The 25,314-nt window shown below is 44.3% G+C and overlaps 1 protein-coding gene across 2 annotated transcripts; it reads right to left on the reverse strand.

Moving 5' to 3' along the window:
* Positions 1 to 669: 669 nt before the first annotated feature.
* Positions 670 to 25,270, reverse strand: enpp1 (ectonucleotide pyrophosphatase/phosphodiesterase 1). 2 transcript variants are annotated; one of them, XM_023839389.2, is made up of 23 exons: positions 25,124 to 25,270; positions 20,180 to 20,252; positions 16,946 to 17,006; positions 15,865 to 15,962; positions 15,636 to 15,715; positions 15,336 to 15,455; positions 12,584 to 12,693; positions 11,824 to 11,889; positions 11,061 to 11,133; positions 10,810 to 10,918; positions 8,971 to 9,102; positions 8,847 to 8,878; positions 7,636 to 7,757; positions 7,484 to 7,553; positions 5,989 to 6,076; positions 4,587 to 4,771; positions 4,368 to 4,407; positions 4,019 to 4,173; positions 3,363 to 3,498; positions 3,163 to 3,228; positions 2,253 to 2,385; positions 1,766 to 1,910; positions 670 to 1,266 (listed from the first exon to the last, which is right to left on the reverse strand). In XM_023839389.2, the coding sequence occupies exons 1-23, from the start codon at positions 25,268 to 25,270 to the stop codon at positions 1,114 to 1,116; spliced, it is 2,394 nt and encodes a 797-aa protein (XP_023695157.1). In that variant the 3' UTR covers positions 670 to 1,113. The 2 variants fall into 2 exon arrangements, with proteins under 2 accessions (XP_023695157.1, XP_072559330.1); XM_072703229.1 differs by lacking the exons at positions 16,946 to 17,006; positions 25,124 to 25,270 and having other exon boundaries at positions 20,180 to 20,202.
* Between the last annotated feature and the right edge of the window lie 44 nt (positions 25,271 to 25,314).

The raw sequence follows: 25,314 nt of genomic DNA on the forward strand, positions 1-25,314 counted from the left end.
ACCGTACAGTTCAAAAGAAATATAAGGAATCTATGCCCGTGAGCGCTTATTACCTTTTCTTAAATAGTAATTAAATGCTGTTTATCCGAATTGTGAAGAGCATTTCACTCGATCGTCCCCATAACAATACAGCGAGACCACAGCTAGGTGGCGTATCAGTTTAACACACCCGCTTTCTGCTCACTGTGGGTTGCGGTGAATCGTTACTTCCCCCTACTGGTAACGGACAGCAGTACAGGCGCCATTCAAGCGTTGCTGCCCTTACGTTGTGAACGTAGACAATGTAAACATTAAAATATAAGCGGATTTTAACCGCAGTGTGACCTTCATTTCTAACCTACTTAATAGGCTGTAATTAATCGATATGTAACATGTATATTAAAGTACACATAAAACTAAATGTACATTTTCTCGATCCTCTCTTTAAAATCTATAACAATTTGAATTACAGTTATGTTGCTATTTTTATCTGTAATATATATTCTGTAATGAATATACAATAGATTCTTGGGATCACAAATTCACACACATTTAGCTGCTTTTAACATTGGTCACTATGGCCATTTTGTGAATTCAGCCTTGTCTCTCAGTGTAAAGGTTAATAGCAGTAATAATGATTCACAAACATGCACAAATGACTGTGTTAAAAACCGAGCTTATACATGTGGGTGACTTTTTGGAAGAGCACTCATTTAATACCTTTTTATTATAAAAACATTTTAAGAATACAGTATGCAGTTACTTGTTTAAAAAAACATCAAATTGTACCGGAAATAAAACACGCTTAATGAAACTAATTTTTTGGTTTAAAGCCTATTTCAGACAACTTTCTAAATCACTAACAGATGAAAGAAAGAACAAAAAAAAAAGCTGGCAAGTGTATTTTGCAAAATTGCAGTAACAGAGAGTCCACATGTTTGAGGTTTTTTGGAATTTTCCGATTAAAAGTACTTAAGATCCAAAGTTGAAAAACATTGTCCATAGCAACAGAAATGTTTTCAATGTCCTGTGTTTGTGAGGAATATTTCCTTTTGTCTATGAAAACACAAAAAGTCACTGTGGACTCAGTACCCTGTCCGTCCACGATCACCCGGCCAGGCAGTAACGCGAGGCTCAGAAAAGCTGCAGAAACGTCTTCAGCTGCAGAGTTTCAGTGACTGATATCCTGTCGTGGTAAAAGCTCAGTCCAGTCAGGAGCTCCACGTCTCGAACCCGAGCCACATGAAACTGAGCCCATTCCTGAACCCAGTGCAAGTCAGACCCCTTCTGCAAGAAGACAAAGAGATAACAAGGACCTGGATGAGCAGAGACAGCAGTGCCCTCAATGCATCAGGAAATATATCAAAGGTATATTCAGCCATGTATCCATCTGTTTCCATAGACATTTATCCAGCACAGAATCGTGGAAAAACCTGGAACCAAAGCAGGGGTTACAGAGAAGGGTGCAGCTGCAGGTCAAGATGAGGCATGCAGGCACACACACACACACACACACACACAAATTATTTCACACAAACATACACATGTACCCATTAACACACACCAACACACAGATAGACACACACACACACACACACACAGATGCCCACATTAACACACACAAACATATAGACACAGAGACATACACAGACACACATTAATGCACACACACTCACACGCACATTAACATACACAGACACACCCCTAAACCTTGTATCTAAGCATGTTCGGCACCGTGGCATTTTCCGTGCCACAGGAGCACCGTAGGTGGAGCGCGCACACTCACAGGACACGCCTCGGTGAGGTCCGGCCGGTGCGGCAGGATGAAGGCTACAGTCTGCAGGGGCCCCACGCAGTCGCCGGGGGAGAAGGTCGTGTTCCTGCAGCTGGTAAGGAGCACGTAGAAGTGCGTAGGGGTTGGGGCCTCATTCCTACCAAAGGAGGGCGACACTATTACTCCGAAAGGTCGGAGAGGTGGAGGGGCTAGGGCTTTTGGTTGAGGGGGTCATGTGACACTGCAGGGTCAGGAAAGGACAGTATCATATCTGCACAGTGAAAAGCTACACAATTCCTCTGGAACATTCTCTATAGTCAGACATCAGGCTTGATTTTATGGCAGAGAACAAAAATGACAGTTAAAATGGATGCATAAATATGAATATTTTATATAAACCTAAAGGCACTGCAAAGCAAACAGAGAGGTCTTTGGGGCGGACGGCGGACGTAATGTAAGGTAACGCAACATTAACAAAATGTGACATGCTCAGACTCACGGCTTGGCTTTTCCCAGCACATCATAGTTCCCGTCGAAGTTCTGGTCAAATATGGGCCCGCTCATGACATTCAATCCATTCAGCTCATTGGAGTAATTCACCAGGAGAACGTTGTGGAAATACGTCCACACAGCTGTGAAACAGAAGCAGTGGTAGATATTATAAGCCTGCCTCTTACTAAAACTAACGTGATTTAACAGACACATAAGATAAGTGGCATTAAAAGTGAGTTCTCTGATCAATTTAATATTATTCTCCTGCATTGGGCCAGTGCATGGTTAGCACCTTAGGGAAATCAGATCCTAGTACTGACTGGAGTTCAGATGTGGCCCGGCGTTTCTCCTAACTCACATGTCGGTCTCCTGCCAGGACTGAAAAGGGCTCCCCAGTCCGTGTGTGAAGGTGGGTGAGCGTGAATAGCTTTGCAGCTGCTTATGCGTTTCATTGATTATGGGGATTAATTATCACCGCTCGTGATAATAATTCGCATTATCTATATTTTATTGATTCTTTTCTATATATATATATATATATATATATATATATATATATATATATATATATATATATATATATATATATATATATATATATATTAGTTCGTATGATATATACTATTCTATATCCCTTGTGGTACGAGGTTATTTTGTATTGCTTTCGATACGATAGCTTGGTATTGATGTCAATGCGAGGTTATTTTGTATTACTTATTAAAGTGTTTTTGAGTGAACCTAAGGGTGCCTGTTTGTTCCTTTGGGAGCCCTATATCCCTCTCACACCGTTTTAATACACTGTGGTATAATTCCTAAAATAAAGACATTTACAAAGAAATGTTGTTATCCAGAGCAGAGAGGTGAATTCACACTTTGCCTTATTCAGTGATGTGCTTCTGCCAAAGACGTGACCTTACCTCTGAAAGTGGGATACATGGGGACCATGTTACTGGTGATTAATGAGTCCATTTCATTCCCGAGGTCTACAGATGAGAAGATGAGATGTGAGGTTTTATAAGGGTTCACTAGACAGTTACTCGGGTCTTAAGCCAAGTGTATAGAAGGTATGCTGGACGCATGTGACTCAGCATTTAAAAGTCAGTGGTGGGACCCTTACTGGGAGGATGCAAGAAGCCGACAGAGGGGGCGCCGTCGAGCTGGGCACTAGGACATTTCTGACTTTCTCCTTGTGGGATTCGCACATCCACACGGAGACAGTCGGATACGTTCGATCTCAAAGGCTGGACGGAGTTCTGGAAAACGTTGGAAAAGTTGGTAGCCTTTCGGCTAAAAAAAAAATCCAGCTAGCCGTCCATATTCCATAAATAAGTATCCAGGACAAGGTCACAGGGCAGGGGACAACTGTGATGGGATGCCAGCCCATCAAAGGGAACACACACACACACACACACACACGGGAGGCTCAACCTTTTCAGGGGTTCTAGACAAAGCTTTACTTGGGAGACCCCTCCACAAAGAAAACTGATGATCATTTCCCTTCCCCAACACAGGTAATAGCTATATACCTATAAGCTAGAGCTGACTATTAATATAATATATGTATTTTTTCATGACTTTGTCTGTGCCCCTTGGCCGAAAGGACTCTTAGGCAGTTGCTAAATTTGCCTGATCCAAGAGATTCGGAGACTTCTGACAGCCTAAACACATATTTTTTTTTTTGCCTGAAGAGACTGGAGTAGACCTATGCAGACACAGAGCCAAGACTGCAATAAACTTGATTCATAAATATTAAAGATTGTGAAAATGACTCACCAGAGGATTAATAGTGTAAGCCACCCACAATGGCATGAAAGTGTCCCTGCTGAATCCATTAATGTAATCAGGATGGTATAAAACGCAGTGTCTGGCACTGGGCTGGAGGACCCGAGGAATTCCGTAGGGGAGGTGCTGGCGTTTCGCTCCCAGATCTGCAGCCGGAAAAAACATGGGGGGCTGAGGAGCATATCCCGTAGCGGAGCTGAGGACCACCGTGGAAGGCGCCTCTCTGAGTGTGCACCTGCATTCCGGCACTCGCTGCTTGCGTCACAGGACGAGCAGACGTGCGGTTTGGAAACATGCTGGATCGTAGCCAAGCTAACAGAGGCAACTGCGGGGTACTTACACGAACTGTATGTGCGAAGCTTGTCATTGAAATCCTGCAACTGAAACAAGAAGTTCACATCCCACATGAATATCTAATGTCCTTCATCATTACGCAACAACTCCTAACCCTTTCGTCCAATACATTATCCATGAAAAACATTAATCAAACAGGAAGTCCCACCTCTGTCTATCCCAATATGACACACCCGATGAATTTAACTGGCTGCTGAAAGCCCACCTGAGCCTTGGTGTGAGTGCGGCAGGTGCAGCCCAGGTCATCCGGTGGTGCACGCCCTGGGGCCACGCAGCTTGTGGCGGGGGACAGCTCAGCAGGAAACACGGGGGTGTGGACAGGAGCCCGAAGCAGGTGGTTCAGGCTGCCATGGGTCCCATTGTTGGGGGCAGGAGGAATGTTTAACAGATCTGGAAGCAGACAGAAATTGTCCCTTGTTGCTTTATTGTCCCTTTCTGTCCCTTGTGTCCAGGGCTGGACTGGGCATCAGGCATATCGGGCATTTTCCTGTCGGTGACCCTTTCCTCCTTACACCTTATGTAATAAAACCGTATTATGTAATAACTCAAAAAAATGTAACAAATTTCCGCTTCATTATGTAATTTTGTAATAATCGGATGCATTTTGCAATAGGCAGCTTGAACGCAATATGTGATGAATTTCCCTGAACTTTGTAATAGATTATTACATATTGCGGCAGTTATTACAAACTGCGGGAATTGCACCTTTTTTTGATGAAAATGTAACACTGTCGTAACGTGTGACTCCAGAGGCGCCGTTTCACGTTTTATTGGGAATGAACGCAAGGTTCCTGTTTCAGCCATGGGGTGAATCTCAATATGTTTACTTCACATGGTGTTACACCTGCATATCGGATATAACGGGAGTGAACTGCATTCTCTCTGTGGTGATTAAAGCACCAGACAAATACACTTCAAAAATTCAACAGCAATGTCTCTTACCACAAATCATGACCCAGTTATTGAAGATATTCCACAGGCTTTGTAGTACGCAGTTTAATTTAGGAACTATTTTCTTCTACCTCACTCCACACACTAATCAAATCACTATGCAGAAGATATCATCTGGGTGCTCGTGCTTGTATTTTCTGCTCAGCGTGTCCTTTTACAGCCAATTTGGGCTATCAGACTGCATATGAGATTTATCGGCATTGACGCCCATTGTTCCTACGAAATTTATTTTCTCTTCTCTTCCAAGTTTTCCAGTCCCCAGCCCGCCGCTGTCCAGACTTTCAGAGCTATGGAAATTTCGCTCCGGCCAGAGGCAAAACTGGTTCCGTGTGTTTATCGGACCAATGTACATATTACAGTATGTCACAACAAATCAAAGATTTTACAGTGAAAACTGCTTATAGTGATCACAGTTATAGTGATCAGCCGCTTATATGGATCAAAAAGTTTGGGGCAGAATCATTACTGTACAAATACCATTTAAATATTTTGCTTATAGTAATTACATAGTCCACTTACAGTGTTCTTTTTGGGTTTCTTTTTTTAAAAAAAACATGACAACATATGGAAAAATTGAAAACTAGGGTAATTTTTTCACTTTACTTTGTTCGTCCTAATATTAAAAAAAACACATTTAAAAATAACTTAAATCTTACCACAAAGGAGATTGTACACTTCGATATTCTCAAATGGAGGTACAGTTGTTGCAGACTTGAACCCTGGACCATATCCAATGAAGACAGCCTACCGGAAGGCAGAGGAAGGCATTAGAGAGCGGGGCAGGAACAGCAGAATACACAGCACACACTCTTCACTGGGCAATGCAGCGCATTGCACTTTACTCTGCTCCCTTTCCTGTTTTAGCCATTTCTTTTATATATATTTTATATTGATTTCATACATTAATATTTTATGGAGCTATATATTCTTTCAGTGCTTACTTCAATGTGTTTCATATTTACTTTATGAATACCTTCCAGTTATGAGTCCGTTTTGTAGTTTTGCTACAATTGCTACAATTACTGACTGGATGGTGTGAGCAGGAATTCCTAAATACTGATATACAAAAGGCAAATAAATGTCCTTGTATTCATGAAATTTCACGATGCAAGCGAGGACGGTGACAGACCGATTCTATGTAGCCAACGTCTGGAGCCCGCAGCAGTCAAGGACTATCTGCTTTAGTTATATGTTACATGGCCCTTTCGCTCACAGTGTGATACTGATCACTTTTATTCACTGAGGGGTGAGTCTCAGTCAGTTAGGCCCCAGTGTCTGTGTTCAGATGGTTGCCTGTTTAAATCCCATCCTTGGCAGAATAGTCACAGCTCCGTTGGGCCCGTAAGCAAGGCCTTTAACCCCCTGAAAAATGCTCCAGGTTGATCACAAGCTTCACACTCACCTATACATGTGTGTTTGTTTGTGTCTCAGCGGAATGCAAGATGGAATACAGGAACACTAACGCATTCCACTGTACCCGTATTTGTACTTGTGCAAACGGCAAATAAAGCATCATTTCAGAAATAAACTGCCGTGCTTCCAAACAGACCTGTGGTTTCCAAAACCAAGCTGGGACTGAGCTACGCCCAGGGGGGGGTTATTTTTAGAGGTGGCGTCTTTCAGTGACCTGCATTTAGTGCATGAAAAAATGCTCGAAATGAAATGGGAAGGACATGACTAGGAAGGGAGGGAGAGAAAAAGAGGGAGCGAGAAGGAGAGAAGGAGGGAAAGAGAAGGAGGGAAAGAGAAGGAGGGAGGGAGGGAGAAAGGGGGCAAAGAGAAGGGGGGAGCTCATGGCCCTCAAACACACAGCCATGAGTCATGGAAGCAGGAAACCAAAAACATGGGGGCGAGGGGCAGGAAAACCGCTTCCAAAGGTAGACGGTGCTATTCCTGTCCTCCTGCTGCTGCCAGTAACCACACCCTGGCAGACGGGAGGCCGCAAGGCAGATCCGCAAACTCCACATTCATTCCGATGGGAGGAGCGGCATTCCTGAAGCCTTAAGCAGGAACACTTGGGCTCCAGGTCACACGGGGAGGATGTCTGGCCCACGCGGGCGAGGGGTGTTTAGCAACGCTGATTAAAGGAGGATACGCAATCTGGGGCTCATTGCGAGAATAAAAAAACAGGAACGCAGTGGAACAGCAAACCTGCATGTTCTTGAAGACGTTGTCAGAGCCATGGAATCCTCCTTTGCAGTACTTCAGGTCTCCTGGCCTCCTGTCAGCGAAAGAGTAAATGTGCCCCCGTTAATCGCCTCGTGGCGAGTGGCCGCCCCTCCCCTGGTGAGACGGGCACTTACTGGGCAGCCTGCCATCGTTCCTTCATGTACATAAGGCCCCTCTCTATCCTCACACTGCTGGCAAAGTGCAGTCGCTTGGGTAGGTGCTCCTTCAGATAAGGCCTCATGTTCTCAGTTCTGCACTTAAATGGGAGAACAGGGGAGGCAGGAGGGATGAGACTTTGGCCAACAGACCCCCAGAAACTCAGAGATGCTCACTTTGAAATAAAAGCTCCTGTAGCTCAATAGATACAACATTGTGTTAACAGCACAACCGTTCTACTGTCACTTTAGATAATAGTTTCGGACAGATCAGTAAATGTCCCCAGCTGCCCCCCCCCCCCCCCACTAAAAAGGTCCCTTTCCTGGGGTTAGTAAGAGGCTGTGTGTGTTACGACAATAGCTTCTGTCCCCCTTCTCATGCCGATGGAATGAGGAACACAACCATGGGGTGAATCTCAGTATGTGTACCTGACCGTACTAATGTTCTCATGTGCCTGTTTTACATCATCTTCCATCGCCGAAGGCCAGTTTCAGTACCAAGAACACAAGTATAGAGGACGGTAAAAATCCCCGGATGTTGGTCTTGCTCCGCCTCAAATATTAAAGATACAGGAGTTGCATTGGCACTGAGAGACCAATCTCATGATTCATTGGGCCCCAAGTTTGTTCTCGGAAGGAGAGTCAGCAAAACCGGTCTTGCCAAGACCACAAGTACAATCTCTGTGTTCTTGGTATTGAGATTAACCCATGAAACAGAAGGTAGCTTCTTCTGACCTTCAGTTAGGTAAATGGCCAACAATGTCAACTGAGCAAACGAACGTGGATGTAATGACTGATCTGGGAAATCATTTGCATTTACTGATGGTTATTTGATTTGCCACATGCCGATTATCAATTTAGCTCCTGCCTAAGCCATCAGCCACCTTCCCTAGACAGGTGGGCTACAGTGAAAAGCTGACCTTTTATATATATATATTTTGGGGTGGGGGTGGGGGGGGTGGCTTAGGCATCGGCCACATGAGTTTGGACAGGAGGCATGAGAGAGGGGAGGGACTCTGCAAGCGCCGGATGCTGGTTACCCGGGTTACGGCTCGTCGTTCAGAACGACGGCTTTTCCGAAGCACAGAAGCAGAGAGAGACGCTGAATCCCGAATTTCACGCACGACAAAAGGAATCCGAGCGTCCGGTTCAGAGAGTCTGACAACAGAGTAAAGTGTGTTTCCTCATACCGACAGATTCTTCACCAGTCCCTCATAGTCAACTGGAGAAAGAAGACAGGGAGAAAGGTTAGCTACTGGAAGGCCAAATGGAGATGCGAGTGAGCCGTCCGACGCGCTGGAGGATATATCTCACACGTGAAAAAGTCCTCCGGTAGCCGCCTGGGCTGAATACGTGGCGCGGGCCCCTGCAGCACCGTGAAGGCCTCCAAGTTCTCCTGGAACGCTGAGATGTACACAGACCTTTGGCAGGATGCCACCTCCATCCCTAAACAGAGGTGATTAATGACATCGTACAATACCTCGTGGAACCTCAATGTTAAAATCACATCGAGGCCAAAGCCACCCCCCCCCCCCAAAAAAAAAAAAAACACATGGAGAAAAGTGAGCAACAAAGGGTCTTAGATGGTCTCCAAACTAAACAGAGGGATGCAGAGGTGAGACATGAGGACTCTGGGGTTGGTATTCCCAAAAAGACCCACCCAAACAGAACTCCAAACATCTAAGCACAATTACACAGACAGACAGACACACACACAGACAGGATGACAGATACTATAGACACTTTATTAACTCCTGAAGGGAAATCTGAGTAAATTAAGATGGTATATTTTGCCTATGAAGGTTTGTGTTCCTGCCATTCGATGCTGCTAAACCAAGAGCCTGCAATGTGGGAGGAGCAGGAAGTTCAAAGACGATGCGCTAGGTTGGCTGTGCCTTGTTCTGTGTTGCTCCATATGTTTTAATCAGACATAATGAATATATGCACTGGAAACGGGACCGGGCAGGTAAGAGGGGCACACCTACATATTCATGCAGTGTGTTGCTGTTAAACCACACTATTAAAGCTAGACCAGAGGCATAACACAGTACAAAATTTAAACAACATGCTCATCACAGGGACATAAATACATCGTCTACCTTCATTTCATTGACATTTAATTTCAATGAAATCCCCAAACCCCTCCAAAATCCCCACTCGACCACTGTTCCCATTTTCACTTTCAAATGCAACTGACAGACGTGATGACAGGTGTTGGAAAAGAGAAATGATACAATGGGTGATGCGTAAAGCGGTGGGAGGAGCACACGGGACACGCGTGAAGCGGTGGGAGGGGCACACGGGACACGCGTGAAGCGGTGGGAGGAGCACACGGGACACACGTGAAGCGGTGGGAGGAGCACACGGGAAGCGGTGGGAGGGGCACACGGGAAATGCGTGAAGCGGTGGGAGGGGCACACGGGACATGCGTGTAGAGGCCGGCTGGCCGGCTTCCTCGCTGATCTCATTATGGGGGATTTTGGTGTAATCTGACCAGAGATGATTGAAAAGCCAAATGATTATGTTCAGGTCTCATTATAATAGGATATTACAGAGTTTACAGCAGCTAATCCCAAGACTCCCATGAAGTCGGATTTTGTCTGCTGTTATCTGTTTTTACTCGTGTGTTTTTACATTGTTGTTTGGTTTTCGGTTTTATGTTATTCAGCTTTTTAGTTTTGTATAATGCTTTGTGACTGTTTTGTCTGTGAAAGCTGCTTTATAAATAAAGTTTACTTGTTAACTTACTTAATCCCCAATGCTAAATGCCAGCAGGTTAGCAGCGGAAGCTGTATCAGTTTAGCCGTGTTTGTGTAGAAAATGCTTTGGATGGAAAGTAGCTCAGCACTGTTTCCTCACACCGCCAGGGCCAGGGGTTTGAATCCCGCCCCCTCAGTGTGTGCATGGGGTTTGCATGTCCTCTCTGTGCGGCACAGAATTTCTAGGCTAACTGCCTTGTCTGAATGAGCTGCAGTTTATTAAAGTGCTTGTATGTACACTGTCATAGACTGGAATCCTGTCCGGGGGTCACAGCAGTTATAATGTGGCTGCCATAGGCTCCTGTGACCCTGAGCAGCTCAAGGTTAGAAGATCGGAGGATGAATAGATGTTTCGGTTTAGTATAGTGACCCCCCCCAGGACGGGAGTGCGTACCATGGTCAGAGAGAAAGACGATATTGACACACTTGTGCAGCCCCCTTTCCTTCAGACTGGACATCAGATAATCCATCTTGGTGTCCATGGTTTTCAGAGCATCCAGCAACTGGAAAGGACGACTTCAGAGCATCAGGTGACCTGGAGACATGGTTAGCGGCCCTTACGCTGATGGCCTGCAGGGGGCACCGCAGGGCCAGGGCCAGCTTCTCCATCAGGTATCCAGTCACCTGCTGTATTCTCACCCCTACCTCCTTACTCTCCGGTCCGTGTCTATGGCCGCTAGAGTCGGGCTCCTCGAAGTACAGCGTGTAGAAGTCGGGCCTGAAACCAGAATGGTGACCCAGTCACACTTTTCATCGAATGAAAACAGCCGCCTATCAAACCAGTGTGATCCACATAATTTCACCAAAACAGTGTTTTTTTTTTTTGCCAAATATGTTTTGCACATAAATGCTGCTGTTGCTCAGCTGGTTTGTTTCTTGTCTGAGTAAGTCACCGTTCCCTATTCTGCGGGATATTTCACCCTGTTGACCCAGGGTCTGGTGAAACGTTTAATGGTGTTATGTGTAAAGACAGACAGAGAGTAAGCAGATAAGCTGTGTCCATTAGGCTAATGTATCACACTGGCTGGCTGCTAGCTTTTCCTAAAGTGGCTTTTAGCCATCACAGTGTAGGTACAGCTACATGCAGCTCTAGACTGACGTAAGTAGCCCGTTCCACAAAGCCATACGCAAGTCAGATTTTACAAGTCGGACTTATCTTCCTATACAATTCAGGACACTTTATAGCATAAATCACAAAAGCCAAAAATATACTAGTAGTACGTAAGGAACCTGTATTAAATGAATGAAAGATAAAGTGTACATTTACTTGCAGGCATAAGTCGCCTTTTTGTGTTAGCATTTTCGTAAACTCTGTGAATCTTGGGTATCTTTTGGCTATATTGGTTTTTTACATCAGTGGAGAGCTGCATGTACATCACAGGATGGAGGATGAAGATGAAATCTGCACCTTTCCTCAGGAGGCAGAGCCAGCCACTCCATGACAGTTTGGATCCTCTCGTGGGCGGTCACTTCCCTGAGAACGGGTAGCCATGTTAGCCAGCTGTCACGCTCACGGTCACGCTCACAGCCACGGTCACGCTCACGGTCACACTCATGGCCAAGGTCACGCTCATGGTCACGCTCATGGCCAAGATCACGCTCACGCTCACGGTCACACTCATGGCCAAGGTCACGCTCATGGTCATGCTCACAGCCACGGTCAAGCTCATGGCCAAGATCACGGTCACGGTCACGCTCATACTCAAAACTGCCTTCCATAAATTCAAAAAATGTCTTCCATAATTTTCCCAGTACAGGGTTATAGTGATTAGTAATGTAACTGTTATCATATAATGTGTAATTATAAATATTATTGATAATATTAAATATCATCGGTAATTTTTATAATTCACAGAGCAGGAATGGTGGCTTGGCGTTTAGCATTGCAGCCTCACAGGTCCAGTGTTGTGAGTTCAAATCCCTCCTCTGCACTCTTTCTGTGGGGTTTATACATTCTCCCTGTGTTGGGCATATTTCTTCCAACAGTTATGCAAATCTAAACTACCCATAATGCATCTGCATGCTGCAATAAACTTTTGCATGTGCAATCTGGGACAGGGCAGGCTAGGCTAGGCTAGGCTAACCCCCGAAATGTTGTACTGCACACAATATTTGTTGTCACGCTTGTGCTTTTTTCTTCATTTCCCCTTTGACTTTTCCATTCTTACCTGTTGTATTTTCTGTACTGGTCTGGAAAGCTCCCATTGATCGGAACATCTGACCCTGGCCAAAAGAAGGTTCCTGCCTTCAGTTTGTTGTACTTAGCAGTGAGCCATACCTGCAAGCACACATATAGCAGACCTGGAGCTTAAAGGAACCCCGCAGACTCTGCCTTCCAGGTCAGCAAACCCCGAGTCCTCAATAAATTCCTCTGTTGTCCAATAATGGACCGATTGGTGGCACTACATTCTTCCAAAACTATCTCTGAGATCTGGACTGGCCAATGGGAAACAGCTGCTAAGCTTTGGGTGGGGTGACAGATCCTCCCAGCCTGCTTTTAACTGCTGGCCGCTCACGTACGACTCCCTCCCCCTGGCTAGGGGCCAAGCCGCGGGGAACATCAGTTTCGAGGCAGACAACAGGTTAACTGTCAAGGAGACTCGAGGTGGAAGACGGTGCCCTTTCAGGCCACGAGGCAGGTTCCTACTTGAAAAATGAACAGCGGTAAACGCTGCTTTTTAACAGCAGAGCGCAGCCTGTCAAGGTTCCCTGGCCTAGGAAGCGAGTTGGGGGGGGGTTTCTGAGAACAGGGGGGTTTTACGTCAGAGGCTTCGTGATCTGGAACAGGAGACCACCAGCCACACATACAGCGCTCCACCCTTTCCTGTTAAATACACACTTTACTGCTGGCACGGCACCAAGAAAAAGGTATTAAAAGCAGATTAAAATGCCGATGGCTTGGATTCATCGCCTTATTCACTTAGTATCTCGGTGATGTGGGGGCTTGGAAGCTGGCAGTGAGTGGGCACATGCGGGAGGGCCTAAGGCCAGTGAGGGACACAGCTGCATCTGCATCAGATCTACATCTCTACCCAAAACATGGAGCCCCCGTGGTCTGTTTGTTTGCACTGCCGCTAGTAGCCCACACTGATGTTCTGGCGCGACACCAGGGGTGTGTACAGGGGCAGAGCCAGAAGATGAAAGCTGATTGGGCCGCAGGGTGCCCCCTCCCCTGTCACTCACTGTGTCAAACATATCATTGGCTAAAAATCCTAGAAAAGTCCTTGCAATTCTACAAATAGAATATGTCTGCCTATTCATGTCCAGTACCAGCTGTAAATGTAAGTCTGCTTCTGCAACCTGCAACCCAGGGACTGTACACAGTTATATATATCTGTTAACCCTGATGATACATCACTCCTATCTCGGTTAGAAGATTGTCTGTTAGATATTCGGTGCTGGATGGCAAAAAAATTTCTAATGTTAAACACAGAAAAAACAGAAGTACTGGTGATTGGTCCCAAGGCTGCAAGAAATAAGTTTCACCACCTCAGCATTAGTGGCCTTCCTACACAACCTAACACAGTGGTTAGAAATCTTGGTCTTCTAGTAGATTCAGATCTATGTTTTGATGCTCACATAAGAAGTATTACTAGAACTGCGTTTTATCATCTACGAAACATAGCCAAGCTTCGTAAGATGCTCTCACTTCGTGATGCAGAAAAATTAATACATGCCTTCGTAACTACCAGACTAGACTACTGTAATGCCCTCCTTTCTGGTTGCCCGTCTGGTTCCTTAAATAAACTTCAGCTGGTACAAAATGCGGCAGCCAGAGTTCTCACAAACACTAAAAAATTTGATCACATCACACCAGTCTTATCCTCCCTTCATTGGTTACCAGTTAAGTCTCGGATTGACTATAAAATACTGCTGTTAACCTATAAAGCACTGAATGGCCTTGCACCAGACTACCTTAATAATCTGCTGACCACATACAATCCCCCACGCTTGCTTCGATCTCAAGGTGCGGGATATCTGTTAGTACCTAGGGTAGAAAGATCTACGGCAGGCTGCAGAGCTTTCTCCTATAGAGCTCCTCAGCTGTGGAACGGTCTTCCACCGGATGTGCGGGTTTCAGGCTCACTTTCAATATTCAAGTCTAGACTAAAAACACACCTATTTAGTTTAGCTTATAGGGACACTAGTTCTAGCTCTAGCTAGCTTCTCACTCCCAGTTAAACCTATAGTGTGAGGTGTAGAGCTGGGTGGGGATCGGTGCCATTGGCTTTGGATAAACTGAATTGACAGTGCTGTCACTTTAGCTTCACAATTGCTTGTGGGATTGGAGTGCTGACATTTCAGGGACTCCCCATGCCTGCATTCCCACCTGCCTCTCCCTCCTACTTATGCTGCCATAGCCATATCTGCCGGAGCATTGCACTTCATATTGCACTCATCTAACTTTTAGCACTGCCTATAGTCTCCCTTACTTTGACTAATTGCATTTATTTCCACCACCTTCTCCTGGGTGGTGCTACCTGGAGCTTTCAATCTATCAAGATGTCCAGCACACCCTGCAACGTGTGACGTCGCCACTGCCAATGACGACCGTGCATCCAGCTCGCCGTTCTGCCAGTGTCATCTTCCTTGTATGACCCGCTCCCTGCCTTCTGGCTGCCTGGCGATTGGAGGAAGTGTTGGCACCGGCTTGTCATCTCCCCCCTGCTCCCCGTTTGTGTTTCAGACTAAACTGTATTTGACTCTCCCTGCCGGCCCCTGGAGGATGGGCTCCCCCTTTGAGTCTGGTCCCTCCCAAGGTTTCTTTCTTCTAGGGAGTTTTTCCTTGCCACTGTCGCCTATGGCTTACTCACTGGGGGCTTTGGGTGGGGATGCTGTAAAGCGCTTTGGGACAATGTAATGTTGTGATAATGCGCTATACAAAAATAAATTTGTTGTTGTTGTTGTTGTTGTACTTACAGGCTGTCCCAGGTACCAGTCTTGGTTGTACTTCTCTTCACTCTTTAAACTGAAGCTGGCATTTCTTCTGACGTCATACATCCTGTTGTCCACGATCCCATGAGATTCAGGATAAAGGCCCTTCAGAGAATGAAACAGCATCAATTGTTAAACTACAGGAATCAGTGTAGCCTCAGTTTAAGTGTGATACTTGCTGTTACACCAGTCATACTCTATGCATTATTGTCACAATACAGCACACGCTCACTGTCACTTCAGTGACACTGTATGCATTACTGTCAGGATACCGTGCACACTCACTGTCACAATAGTGTAGTGATTAGGGAAGGTCTTTGTGGGATAGGCAGGACGCATAAATGAGGTGGACGTCCCACATGTTCCTACAAAAAAATAAAACAGGATAAATTCCTCATGCATGACTGTCAGGCCTGGAAAACAGATGCAGATATGCCTACACAACACCATAACACATACACGATTGTAAAAACTTGTGATTCTTCCAGAAACATATCACAGGAAGGCAACTCACGCATTTTACTGATAGCTGGCAGGTGTTTGCCGTGGTCCTCCAAGTACCCAGCTCGGAACCCATCCATGGAAACCAGAATGAGGGGCGATTTTGAGAAGCTGTGAATTTAGGTAATGGAATTCATTTTAACAAAATTACAATGATGTGAAATAATTCAGCATAACACAAGTTGGGTCCTGTCATGTTAATATTACGCTCAGATTTCTTTTTGTGTTTTGAGAGTAGCTAATATAACGCACCCAGGCAAATCTGAGACAGAATGTAGTCAGACAGCTGTTTCCAAGAATAATAACCAGACACTATGATCACTCTGTTTCCACCTCAAAGCTGAACTGAAACAAAGGGTAGGCTTGTTTTTCTTCCTCTACAAAAGACAGTGAGTAGCCCCCCTAACATCTGTATGCTTTATTCCAGAATCCTCACTCCTGTTAGGCCTGACAGTGCAGCAGAACAGACAGCCGGAGCTTGGTAGCGCAGCAGAAAGACAGCTGCAGCCTTGCAGCCCAGCAGAACAGACAGCCGCAGCCTTGCAGCCCAGCAGAGCAGACAGCCGCAGCCTTGCAGCCCAGCAGAGCAGACAGCCGCAGCCTTGCAGCGCAGCCGAAGAGACAGCCGCAGCCTTGCAGCGCAGCCGAAGAGACAGCCGCAGCCTGGCAGCGCAGCAGAACAGACAGCCGCAGCCTTGCAGCCCAGCAGAACAGACAGCCGCAGCATTGCAGCCCAGCAGAACAGACAGCCGCAGCCTTACAGCCCAGCAGAACAGACAGCCGCAGCCTTGCAGCCCAGCAGAACAGACAGCCGCAGCCTTGCAGCCCAGCAGAACATTTGCAGCCTTGTCGTTCAGCAGGACACAGTCACAGTACAACTACTGTAGTTAAAAGAAACTCATACAATACAAAACAAGCCCCAAGGCTGATCTTCAGATACGGCCGGTCTGTCTACCATCCTCTGTCTGGATTTCTGCACTGAGTAACCACAGCCACAGAGCATGACGACGGGCCCAGAATTATGTGGCAGCATTTTCCAGATGTCTGCCTGATGGAGGGTCTCGTAGTTAGCGCTCGGTTTCTGCTGTCCTTACCTTTTCGGACACTGAACGGCCTCCATGTCTTCACAGGCCTCATTAATCCAGGTGCTGTACCCTGAGCAGCAGCATTCATTTGGGTCAGGGCACAGACATTGGATGCAGTACAGTGTGGGTAAATGGATTTGCATAGTGAAGATACAAGTAAAGCCCTAAAAAACAGCAGCACAAATGAAATGCCCACATAGTAGGCAGAACAAAAGCAGGATAATAAACTGAAGGATGTCTGGTAGCTTAACCCTAACCCGACTGCACTCCATGCATCTGGGATCTGTTAAGATAAAAAGCTGAAGGATGGACATGCAATAGACTCAGGATTCAGGGGTCTTTGTGGGCAGAAAACATGAGGGCTAAAGAAACACCAAAGTCTGATGCAAAAGCTGAGTCTGGAAAACTGCCAGAAGCTCCATTACTGTCATGTGACTGTGCTGAGAGAATCTGATTGGCTGGCTGGCAAACTGGTCAACAAAAAATGCCAGACCGTGTCGTTAGCTGCAGATGTGTAATTAGAGATGTGTGAGAGGCTGGCTGGGGTTTTTCCACAATGTGTTTATAACACCTCACAAAGGACCATCATGTTTATCGCTCAGACACAACACTCCATCTTTCATACAATTTCTACATATCAAGATTTTGCAACATTGTAATTACAGAAATGATAAACACAGAAATATTTATATCCTTATGTGTCACAGATAGATTGACTAGTTAATAAATTGTTAACTTCTTTATGTATAGTTAGTAATTAGTTTATATATAGTTTATGGGGCTGGCTTGCAGTACGTAGCTTGGTTTATGGAAATGCTAAAGTGTGATGTAATGTTTTCAGAGGTGGCACTTTAGCTCATTGAACAGAATAGAATGGAATAGTGATACTTTATTAATCCCTGTAGGGAAATTCCTTGCACTGCATGAAACACAAAGACACACATATATAGGTGTGAGTAAGCTTAAGCTACACAGTACAGGGTCAGCCAGCACGCAGTGCCCCTGACGTTGGGCCTTAAAGGACCAAAGGCAGCATCAGTCTGGCAACCCTGGGATTCAAACCAGCAACCTTCTGATCACAGAGTCATATCTCTCTGAGCAACACACTGCCCCCAGAACACTTTCGCCTTTCGCCTTTAAATCCTTCCAACGCTCTGTCTGTGAACGTTGGATGTGTGTTGTGTTGTGCGTTTACGTACTGGCTTCTCTATGTCTCCCAAAGAGCACGAATGTGTGTGTGTGAGTGTGTTTGTGTGAGTCCTGCAATGAACCGGTATCTTGGGACAGGATCCCGGGCCCTCCCCCTCCATTATACTGTACAGCTATTTAGCCAGTTGTGGAAAAGATCCTTTCGTCTGATACAACAGGACAGTTATGCTATGGAGCAGATAAATTGTAGGCAATGCGGTGACGCAATCCATTTTACAGCCATCCTTCTAGTCCTGCGATCGAATTCACAAAGGCAGCCACAGGATGATTACTCTGTGTTGCTGGAGATGTTTTCTGCAGAGACGCAATGAAAACATATAAACAGCCGAAAAAGCCCGGTCGTCTCGAAGACAGCCCGCTTCCACAGAAGCCACATGTTTACAAAAGTACACTGGCGTCTCATCATGCGTGACTGGTGATAATGTAGCTGAGAGCCAGCTTGCCAGCAAAGGGCAGCCACCCCTGATGGTGCCCAGGGAGCTGAAGGGTCTTGCTCCAGGGCCCAAAGACAAGCCAAAGCCAGGCTTGAACTGGCAACCTTCCGATCACAGGCACAGGAGCTTAGCCCATTGGTCCACACACCGCCCACCCCCTTCTGGCCAATAGTAAGTCAGCTTTCATGTCTGGCGAATCACGGGGAACCACACTGACAGGATAGCGCTGTGGTCACTCTTAGAGCTGTCCTTCAGTCAACCTCCTCTATGCTACAAAAATTCACCAAACTGTAGTATCCCGATAAAGAAAAATAAAACATGACAACATTATCCTGGACAGGATGCTGAGGGTCCCCACTCTCCCTGACCACGGACAATCATCAGACGGAAAATAGATTACAAGGAAAAACAAGGACCTCTCTCCAAATGCAGGATGTTGTAAAGGTCCCAGCAGGGACTAAAAAAATATTCACACAATGAAAAATGAAGAGGAGTGTCAGGCAGGATAATGATCAAAGCCCAACATGGACACAATAACAGTACATCCATGCCAACACAAATCCAATTTGGTCACTGTGTTAACATCTGGCTTGAAACAGACACTTTTATGTGTTTTTTTTTAATCTGTACATTACATTATAAGTTCATGGCTGAGTAACTGAGTAAATGAGTAACTTAAACTCCTTTTAGGAGGTTGAGTGATCAATATCATTATTATTATTACTTTTTAAAGTATCATAGATATAGGAATTGAAATATACGTGTATATGTGTATAGTATGTATGCTACACACACACATATATATATAAAAACATCTATTTGTAACATTATTATTACTATTACTATTATTATTGCTGTTGTTCTTGTTGATATTATTGTTATTATTTTTTATTGTTTTTATATATATATGTCTGTATAGCCTGCTATTAATGTTTTGTTGTTTGATGTCCTTTTAAGGAGTGTTATGTGTCTTATAGTTACTCTGCATTCCCCTACACTTTGTTTTCTCCATCCCGCCTTTATTATTATTCTTATTATTATTTCTGTTTAGCCCTTTTTTCTCTCCCCATGGTGATTAATGTCTTTTATTGTTATGATTGTTATTTCTGTGTCCTCCCCCCCCCGCCTTTTTTTTGTATAATCACGGTACTAGGGCGGGTGAGTTTGGAGTGGCCACACTGGAATTGAATATCTTTACACTGTAACTTTAATTTAAAATAAAGTTGTCCTCCGAAGGGGTGGGCAGAAAAGAAAAACAAAAACTCCTTTTAGACTCAACGGTGATGCTAAGTCTAAAAGTACCTCCGATTTACCAGACAGGTAAATCGTCTTTTTAAAAATTACTTTTTATATCTGCAGACAAATTGGCTTGACTACAGCTTTACACGATGATAAAAGTCAGATTCCGCCTCATAAAAATGTAGTCCTTCCAGGACGGAGGTTAATTTGAGTGTGTCCTGCGAGGGAGAGCGTGAAAGACGAAGGACAAGACAGCTCTCCACTGTGTGGCAAGATTACAGCAAATAAAAATCAGCACCATGTAAAATGAATCCATCACCTTAAAATCAGCTGGCAAATGTAGAAGTCGGCAGTACTTTACCTTTAACGCTAGAGCGTTGCTTCAGTGCCAAGATGACTGCTAAGATGCCTATCAGCAAGCACAGCAATAAAACCTGTGGGCAGAGGGAAGAACAACACAGGAGAATAAATGGCGGGCGGGGTTTGTGCCCTATGGTCAAATGGTCTCATGTTCCACAGAGACTCTATTGACTTTGTGACCTGCACTCCGCTATACACTAACCCTGCACACACCTGTTCTTTCATGAAGTTGTCTTTCAGAGACTCTCATTAGTATGAGGGCTGCAACCCAGCCCAGACAAACCAGCCTGTGTAATTACTTCACTAAGATCACTCTATGATGCTATTTCAGCATGGTCTCACTGATCTGTAAACAAATATACAGTCCTGGCCAAGACAATGCTCACTGAACCGACATGGTCATCCCAGAGAATGTGGGGACATTTTGAATGCTCTCAGCACTTTTCAGCATTAGCCTTGGATAATTTGATAGACTGGCAAAGTATGGTGTCAGCTCTTTAACGTGGAGGTTCACAGCTCAAATGTGGCAATGATTAATCATTATCACACAGCTAGGAAAAATGGGCTTCATAAGTATTTTTGTTATAGGGTCATGTAGTTATTATAGCTCAGAGGGTTGGAAATCAGTGTCCAGAAAGTTGTGGGTTTGAATCCCATTTATCACTGTTGGGCCCATGAGCAAGGTCCTTGCTCATTTCAGCTGATCCTGCTATCTGACCCCACACTTTCCTCACTTGTATTAGCAAGCATCTGCATCTATTTTCCCCAGTTAATATGATCATGGAATGTACACCCAGTGAAAAACAGCCCTTCAAATGCACGTAGTGTGGATTCACCTTCAGCTGAGAATCACAATTTCAGAAGAAATTACACAAACACTGCTGGTCCTCTGGATATTTGGTTCTGCTCCAGAAAATGCACACCAAGCTTCATAACTAGTGGGTGGTTAAAAATGGAAAGAAATAGTTGAATTCTGGGACATTCACACATAAACACAAAGGCAATTACAGGATTCAGTGCATGAAATAGTTGAACACATTGCTTGGATCATTAATGACAATTGTTTTTCCACAATCAGTATTTTTATTGCTAGTGTAATTTTCTTTATAATGCAATTAAATCAGTCTGAAAAGTGCTGCTTGCTTAAATATTTAGACCCCACACAGAACCACACCGGAACTTTTCTGCAGACTAACAGCTTTTAGAGTCTTTCAGGGCAGACGGTCATGAAGGTTCCTCATTGAATCAGATCTCTAGCGGCCAGGAACAGGACAAACTAGGACATCCATCTTTTTATTCTGTCAGGGATGCTTTGGGTCCTTCTTGGGTTTACTGTCCCACTGCAAACAAGACTTTTCTCCAAAGGATCAGTCTCGTAGGATACTACTTGCAGTATTGCAATGCACTTCATCTCGTTTTCTTGCATTTTACCTTCAGGTTTTGATTACCTTTCATCAACCAAGCTAATCACAGAGCTTTGATGTCCACAGGCAGAGATGCACGCCGATTATTTCTGTGTTCTGAACCCTTTCCCTATGTGTGATGAATCTTGTTAATATTTCACATTCAATAGTTGTCACTCTCTTTCACTCACTGGTGGTGAATGGACACAGTACATTTATTAATAATGTTGTATATAAATGCATAATCTGAAAATCAAATGATATGTATTGTCCCCCAAAGGCCATTGTTTAAATCACACTTTATTGAACATGTCCAGCTCATTTACCTCCAAAGTTATTAGTCCATTTGCATACTATATCCTCTCCACTTTCATGAACATGAAGGTCGTTCTCTTTAGATACTGTATGTCAGCACCTTTGTCATCTTCCTTGGCCACATACCCATGCTGTGTGTATGTGTGTGTGTGTTTGGGGGGGGGTGTCATAATAAAAACCTGTGTTATTTTGACGTTGTGGGGACCACCTTTTCGGTTGAAAAAAAATTGAAAAAAAACAAATCTGTGACTTCAATCAAAAAACTAAAAATGCCAGAAATATTATGGTTTGTTTGGTTACTTATGGTTAAGGTTAGGTCTGGGTAGGGGTTAAGGTTGTCATGTTGGGATTAGGAGTTTTCACACAGAAATGAATGGAGAGTCCCCACAAAGATATGAATGCAAATGTGTGTGTGTGTGTGTGTGTGTGTGTGTGCATGATGGATAAAGAAACATTAAATGGGTTTTGAAGGGTGACAAGCATTTAATACTGAATAATTTAAAAAATGATTATGAATATGAATAAAAAAAGTCTAAGAATAATTACAAATCCACAAAGCACATTTTTGGAAATTAAGACATTTATGGCATTTTCTTAAGGACAATCAAACTGTATGCATTTATACTGTCAGTGATCCACTGCCTGCTTTTCTAACACTGACGGCAGCCACGGTCTTCCGCTTCGCCATTACTGTATTCTACCATAACACTTCTCTGTCCTGCTGCTTTGAAGTACGTAGCCCTGTTGCGATCCACGCTTATGTGCTTGGCCGTTCGTTGCACACGACACGTCTTTATGCGTACATGCTCATGAAGTTATCTTGGTCTCAGTAAGAAAACCTGGCTTGACAGTGACTGCTGATAATCAGCATTGTGATGTTGTTTATCTCAGATTGCATGTTTGTTGGTTTGTGTCAAGCCGGAAATTATCTTTGAACTCTGACTTTGTTAAACCAGCTTTGTGATACAGGCCCCGGGTCATATCAGCAGTATAGCGCTTCCAGTTTATAGCCTATCTTCGTCTTGTCTGACCGTAAAGCTTCTTCCCACATCAGAATGGGATTATTCCCCTGCTTTCTGGTCAACTCCAGACGGCACACAGATGTTTACCATTTCTGTAAATGCTTGTTTCACATCAGCCTCCCACACAGACCAGTGTTACACAGAGCCTCTGGTATTATTCAGCGGCATAGCTTTGCTCCACTATCTGAAGTCTTCAGGTCCTTCAAAGTGGTTCCTCAACTATTCCTGCTCAAGAGCCTTTCTGGTCGGGACACAGAGATTTGTGGCGTCTGGCTGGTGTGGTGAAGCACCAACTCCTGTTTACCGCTCGCAGTTCAAACAGTTTGGCTTTTTTGTACTTGGTCCGTGCTCTGTGTACCATTTTATCTCTAGATTTTACACCAGGGGTGGGCAATCTTATCCAGAAAGGGCCACTGTGAATGCAGGTTTTTGCTGCAACACCCTAATTATATTATTAATTAGAGGACTGGCAGAAGAGTTCTCGCCTAAAGGTTATCCTAAAAACCTACATACACACTTGCCTATTGTGGATAAGATTGCCCACCAGTTTTAGGCTGTTCCCGAGTCCTCCTCTTTTAATACACTTCCTTCACACTCATTGCTGGAATGGCTGAAATGACTATCCTATAAAAAAAAATCCTATAGCTGAAACAACTACTGCTAAAAATACACCTCCATATGTCTGGAACCACAAGTACTGTGACAAAGCAGAGTCAAAAGCAACTGCCAGTTTTATCATTGTTGGGGCAATTTTTTCAACTATGTGGACTACAAAAAAATAAGGGTTGAGCAGACTTGTCGATTTTTTTCAAAATGCATCCAGTTTTTTCTCATTTTAAGGATCTATTTATGTGTCTACTGTATGAACTCGTAGTAGTTAAGACTTATAACCATATGGTTGTTGGTTTGAGTGCCTAAAAGGATAGTGCCTTATGTACGTCATCTAAAAATGCCATCACACTTTTTCTCCATGAGAAAATGTAAAAAAAAAAAAAAAAAAAAAAACATTTGTTTGGAGAAAAGCTATGAATCTTAAAGTAAATGGATAAACATCCCATCCATCGATTTTCGGTAACCGCTTGTCCTATTCAGGGTCACGTGGGTACTGGAGGGCCTACAGTCTGGACCCGATCCGGGCCAAAATACACACAAGTCAGTGAGGTTTTATAAAAATAAAACACACAGTCTGGCGGAAACCTACAGGTCAAGTCAGTGCGAATGGCTAAACTGTGAACAGACAGTCACGGCGCTCTAAAAAACCGGGCGGGGAACATACGGTGTTTTCTTGGCAATAGACATGTCTCGTTTTGAAAAAGTTACACCTCATTTTCACAAAAAGTACTTAAACTTAACTAATTGATTCTAGATTTTAAGCAGCACTAATCACGGGGAGTTTGCATGTCCTAATTTTAATTCAATATTTGGTTTCACACGCAGTTTCTGAAACAATTTATTAAACAGCTGTTTAATAAACAACATATATACTTAAATGAAATTTTACAAGCGGTGACTGCATGAAATGATATTTTATGAGAACTGGCGGTGTTTCTCAGTTAAATGTTTGCCGATCGAGGCTTCTTCCCAGCTGGACGAGTGCAAAGTTTAATTTTCTGAGAAAACACACTACAACGCAGTTACATGGATATAAGCGCTCAGCGTGAGCTCACTACAAATAACCATTCATCTAACAAGTAACAATAAATATGAGACGTGCTCATACACGTCTATGTTTGGGAATAAAATTACAGCGTAAAAAAAGCCCTAGGTTTGTAATGGAAACTTTGCAAAAGGCAAATGGCATGTACACATTCAGTATAAATCATCTGTGTCTGGAGTCTGCAAAGCCCACAAAGTTAACAGATATCGAGTCTGGCACTTAAAGGTGCACCAGGAAAAACTAAACAAAAACGTCCGTTTTAACGCAACATATTAAGAAACATTAATTGTATACAGGTCAAAAAGTTCTGAAAATTGCTATTACACAACATTACGGGCAATGTTTTTAAAAATACCGTTTTTAAAAGTAGTATTCAAAAAAGGTTTTACGTAAGGGTTCAGTCCTGTTGCGTGTTATAACAGGTACAGGTATTGGCCAAGCAGGAGGTGAAGGGTACTTTGAATCTGCAGTCATCTCCAGTTTGAACTTCACACGTGTAACTTTTTCGGATCGGTTATTTACTGGTGCCCCGTGGATGGCTCACTCACCGCAAAAATAAGCCGGCGTTTGCGCGCCTTCCTCCCGCTGCTGTCACCGGCATGTGTCACCTCCTCCTGGGTCAGTAATGTGGCAGCCTGTGTGACTGTATGCTCCTCGGCTTCGGGACACCCCGACCCATTGCCCTGGTTCTCCATGTCTCTGGAACCCTGGCTTCCAGCGCCGCAGCCCTTCAGCTCTC

This window comes from Paramormyrops kingsleyae, chromosome 19, assembly GCF_048594095.1.
Source record: "Paramormyrops kingsleyae isolate MSU_618 chromosome 19, PKINGS_0.4, whole genome shotgun sequence".
NCBI lineage: Eukaryota > Metazoa > Chordata > Actinopteri > Osteoglossiformes > Mormyridae > Paramormyrops > Paramormyrops kingsleyae.

Excerpts from the sequence above, each read along its gene's own strand:
- enpp1 (XM_023839389.2), bottom strand. The coding sequence starts at position 25,270 with ATGGAGAACCAGGGCAATGGGTCGGGGTGTCCCGAAGCCGAGGAGCAT. Across the intron at positions 11,890-12,583 it reads CAGTACAGAAAATACAACAG|GGAAGTGACCGCCCACGAGA; the intron begins GTAAGAATGGAA and ends ACCCGTTCTCAG. Across the intron at positions 8,879-8,970 it reads ACCGGAGGACTTTTTCACGT|TTGACTATGAGGGACTGGTG; the intron begins GTGAGATATATC and ends TTCTTTCTCCAG.